The sequence below is a fragment of the Aplysia californica genome, unplaced genomic scaffold (genome assembly GCF_000002075.1).
Source record: "Aplysia californica isolate F4 #8 unplaced genomic scaffold, AplCal3.0 scaffold00740, whole genome shotgun sequence".
Lineage (NCBI taxonomy): Eukaryota > Metazoa > Mollusca > Gastropoda > Aplysiida > Aplysiidae > Aplysia > Aplysia californica.
Window position 1 is genome coordinate 266,400 of NW_004798010.1, and position 3,243 is coordinate 269,642.

The window sequence follows — 3,243 nt, forward strand, 5'->3', positions numbered from 1 at the left end:
TACCACCGTTGCAGAGCTCAACGACTAGCCACAGATGGTTGCTGGTTTCGTACCACTCGTGGAATTTGACCACGTTCGAGTGCTCGATATCATGAGTCATGCGCACCTGAAGGGGGAATACCAGGTGTGTGCCATAAGACATTTTTGTACAAAATAAGAAGACTTTAAGAGCTTTAAAATACTATCAGCAGCAATCTATTCTTTGTGAAACATGACAGAAAGACATGAGTCACAGAGTAATATTTTTAAGTAAACAAAAAACTGATTAAAAGTCAGAAAAGACTGGGTTTCCAAAATGAGAATATAATTGGAAGCAAAATTTTCAGTTGACATTTTCACAGTAAACCACTTTGTCTGAGTCTTTCGAGTTCTCTCATATCTTTTAATAATTATTTTAAGAGAAGTTAGTGGAAAACAAGGGAAAAGAAAGAATTTCTTTTTGCAAAATCATGTCAGATAAATTATGACACAATCGCACATATTCCCCTAACAGTTAGTAACAACACAGCACATCACAGAACATTTCATGTTAGCTATTTGTATCACAATACGGTGGAATCAGACTCGTCAATTTTTGGGCATATAATATTTGAGGCAGCATGGTGAAATCAGGCACTCATCAAAATAATGAAATAGAAGAAAAAGCCATGTTTTTCCCATTTGGCAATTTTTGTTGAATTTTGAATTTTTGATTCAACACCTTTTATGTCGATTTAAAACAATTTGGCGGGTGGCTTTTACTGAAAAACGTTGATTAAAGGCACAAACAATATAAATTTACTGTTTTCAAGGACTCTCAAGATTTGGAAGACACTAAACTTTGGAGGCCATTTCTCTCTTATTTTACTCTCTGAAAACAAGTGACCCCTATCTCCTTCAATCCAAAATATCTCAACTTCTATTAAAGATAGATGGATAATTTTTTTATTGAAAGCAAGACAAATGAACACGCTTAAAGAAAACACCAAAAACTCCATATGCCCAAAAATTGACGAACGCCTGATTCCACTGCGTCGTGACACATATAATAGATTTATTGACATATTCTTACAGCTTGTTCATTCATCTTGTTTTGAATTTTTTTTAATGGCTCATTCATCTATCTTGAATAGAAATAGAAGCAAAGATTAGAATTTGCTATTAAAGGAAACGCAGGTCGCCTGTTGTCAGAGCCAAAGTCAGCAAGGAAATGTCTGCCACGGTTTACCAACTTCCAAAACCTGAGGGTCTCACAAACTGAACATATTTACATTTTTTTGTGTCTTTGATATCACAATGCTTTTCAGTAGAATCCACACAAAAAATGTGTTCTTAAATGTTCATAAAAGGTCTTGATTGAGCAAAAAAATAATAATTTATAAAAATTACCCAACCAGTAGAAAAGACAAAATTTACCTCTAACCTAAAATCATACACTAAGGAAGAGAAAAACAAAATCCCAACCCCAACTAAAACAAAATTGATGACATTATTACTTACAGTATTTGTGACTTCAGGTCTTTTACATTTATCGATACAATGAATAGCCACAAAGTTAATGGTCCCTTTCCGACGTCCCTTGTAGATGACAGAGTTGTCACCCTTTCCAAGCTCCTCGTAAAGTACAAAGTTCTCCATCCTGAACTATGCTGTGGACATTTTAAAAAAGTACATTCACATAAAAATTAAGGAAAATTAAAATGAAAAACAGTAGCCTACAAGGACTGTTAAGTCAGGCATCAGTTATCAATTAAAGTAACTCTTTATGTGCATGGGGTTTAGAACAGATTTTGTTGGGGTTTTTCCCCTTGATATAAATCTGATCAAGGGTGATGAACAAAAAAACAACTATATTTAGATTCAAGATCAAACGCGCTGAAATATATAGTAAGTTGTAGCCTTGTAGCATACCAAAATGAATTAATGAACTTTTATGAAATGTGCATTTTGTTGGGAAATATCTTTTTATCTTACGCAATCATAAACACCCCCCTTATTTTTTTCTTTACACAAAAGTTGGGGAAACATAAAATCATGGCTTCCCATCGGAAAGCTTCGCATTAGCCTTTTATCGCATCCTTGAATGCAATCACGCAGTGTGCGGCTCCTAGCAGTTCAGCAAATATAGCGCCACGCAGTGTGCGGCTTCGAGCAGATAAAGACAAAGAGTAAAGTCACAGCCTTACAGTCAGGTCCCTCAAAGTAAAGATATTTAATCCAGCCTCTCTATAACGACCTTCGATATAACGACATCCTCTGTCTTAGAGGAGGAGCAGAACAAGAAGAAGATGAAGAAATAGAAGAAGGAGAAGAAGAAGAATCTAGTAGTAGTAATAGGCTACATGTTACAAATTGGGGATTTTTTCGTTTGTTACCGTACCTTGGGAAAGAGGGAGAGAGAGAACGACAGAGAGGGTGGTTGGTGAGAGTGAGAGTGACAGGGAGGGTGTCGTGTCGTCGAGAGCGACAACAAGAGTAGCCTACCAACAAAGGCCTAACAATGTATTCATGGGTCACAGGTTCAGCCAATCGTCGCCCGGTTTACGCCCCGCGTGTAGTCGCATGTGTCTAGAATCTAGATCTAGATATATAGATCTAGAAAGATCTATGAGAGTAAAATAAATGAAATGTCACAGTAAAAGACAAAGAATTTTTATGTGACATGACAAGAAGTAGAATCTAGATTTAGATTCTAGATCTAATCTAGATCTAAATCTAGATCAGACCTAGAATCTAGATCTATAATCTAGATCTAGATCTAGATCTAGATCTAAGACACGATAAAAAAAAAAAACAGGAATGTCTTCCATTATAATTTGGAAACTATCTCTCAGAACACATTCTTATCAAAACGGAACGATATGAACCTTGTGTGCCTTTTACAATACCAACATGACGCTTAGAATCTAGGCACAACCAAGATAGCGTCCATGGAATCCCATTTACAGATTTATCATTACTTTCTGCTGTTCAAGTTGTTGTTTTATCTAATCTCTGTACTTTCAAAAAGCTAATCCGAATTTTCGGAAGCATACACTAACGAAAGAATTATACTTTCATTGTACCAAAAATTTAAATTGTGAATTCAATCAATAGGCTACGATAAAATTGCTAGCCTGTTACTCTGGCAACAACAAAGACAAAAAGTTGTTTCTTAAAGGACAATTCGCTCTACAAAGACGTAGATGTGTGCGCGCGCGCGCGCGCGCGCGCGTGTGTGTGTGTGTGTGTGTGTGTGTGTGTGTGTGTGTGTGTGTGTGTGTG

At 36.4% G+C, this 3,243-nt stretch overlaps 1 protein-coding gene across 1 annotated transcript in view; it reads right to left on the bottom strand.

Moving 5' to 3' along the window:
• The window catches only part of LOC101848322 (serine/threonine-protein kinase ULK4), a gene marked incomplete in the record, with an annotated part of 51,000 nt that extends 48,012 nt beyond the window's left edge, over window positions 1–2,988 (bottom strand). Inside the window, 3 exon segments of the mRNA XM_035972556.1 lie at window positions 1–106; window positions 1,480–1,628; window positions 2,847–2,988. The exon segment at window positions 1–106 is cut by the window's left edge and continues 134 nt beyond it. Of these exon segments, the coding sequence (XP_035828449.1) occupies window positions 1–106; window positions 1,480–1,617 (244 nt within the window).
• Window positions 2,989–3,243: the final 255 nt, after the last annotated feature.